Source organism: Nothoprocta perdicaria, unplaced genomic scaffold, assembly GCF_003342845.1.
Source record: "Nothoprocta perdicaria isolate Ctin4 unplaced genomic scaffold, notPer1 scaffold_1970, whole genome shotgun sequence".
NCBI lineage: Eukaryota > Metazoa > Chordata > Aves > Tinamiformes > Tinamidae > Nothoprocta > Nothoprocta perdicaria.
In genome coordinates, this window is record NW_020455172.1 from 1 (window position 1) to 1,218 (window position 1,218).

The following is a 1,218-nucleotide window of genomic DNA, read 5'->3' on the forward strand; positions in this document are numbered from 1 at the left end:
GTGGATATTGGGGTCCCTGGGGCAGATATTGGGGTCCCTAGGGCAGATATCAGGGTCCCTGGGGCAGATATTGGGGTCCCTGGGGCGGATATCAGGATCCCTACGGAGGATATTGGGGTCCCTGGGGGCCGGGTGGGTGCCCCCAGGGTGCCACGGGGCCGGCGGTCCCCACAGAGCTGCCGCCTGACGAGCGTCGCGCGGTGCGGGACGGGGCGCTGGTGCTGACACACCTGGAGCCCAACGACACGGCGGTGACGCAGTGCGAGGCGCACAACCGCCACGGCCGCCTGCTCGCCAACGCCTACATCTACGTGGTCGGTGGGTACCGCCGGCCGGCGCCGCCGCTACACCCGCACCCACACACACACACCCGCGGCAACGGAATCGCCGCGGCAGCGGCAACCACCCTTGCGGAGCCGGTGACACCCCCCGGCAGCCTCAGGCAGCCCCCACGGGAACAGCCGCGGCGGCGAGGGTGTTTTCTACCCGCCGCCGCCTGTTGTGTCCGCTTGGCGACCGCATCCTGTGTGGAAACCGTCCCGGGGGTAACAGCATCTCCCTGGCAACCCCGCTCCCCGCCGGAGCAACTGCATCCCCGCGGCGACCGCGCCCCTTGGCAACCGTCCCCGCGGCGACCGCATCCCTTGGCAACCGGCCCGCGGGCAACCGCGTCCCCGCCCGGCAACCATCCCCCCGGCAGCCTCCTAGCGACCATCTCCATGGCAACAGGGACCACCCCCCTCGTGGTGGACACCCCAGGGATCTCCCCATCACCGTGGCAACCAGGCAGGGGGTTTCCCCCTTGCCCGGCCATTGCCACGGCAACCCATCCCCGGGGAAGGTTGCCGTGGCAACCAGCCCCCCCTTGCAATAGATAGCTGCTCCCCACTGGGCTGCTGTTGCCATGGAGATGCCCCCTTAGCAACCACCTCCACGGCAACCGTTGGTACCTGTTGCCAAGGCGATGCCTCTCCCTCCTGAGGGGAGGGGGCGTTTGGGGGGTGATTTGGAGGGGGAATCGGGGGGTGTTGGGGGGAATCGGGGGATGTTGGGGGGCGTTGGGGACCCCCCAACGCCCCCCGCACACACAGAGCTGCCGGTGAAGATCCTGACGGCGGACGAGAGCCGCTACGCCGTGGTGGAGAACGGCACGGTGTTCCTGCACTGCCGCGCCTTCGGGGCGCCCGCGCCCGCCGTCGAGTGGTGAGCGCCCCCCCC

At 70.2% G+C, this 1,218-nt stretch overlaps 1 protein-coding gene across 1 annotated transcript; it reads left to right on the forward strand.

Moving 5' to 3' along the window:
• Positions 1 to 146: 146 nt before the first annotated feature.
• On the forward strand, positions 147 to 1,203 carry LOC112945721 (neuronal-glial cell adhesion molecule-like; the record flags this gene model as incomplete). The annotated part of the gene is made up of 2 exons (XM_026037395.1): positions 147 to 318; positions 1,092 to 1,203. Coding segments are annotated over 2 exons (284 nt in total), but the record flags the coding sequence as incomplete, so codon positions are not given.
• Between the last annotated feature and the right edge of the window lie 15 nt (positions 1,204 to 1,218).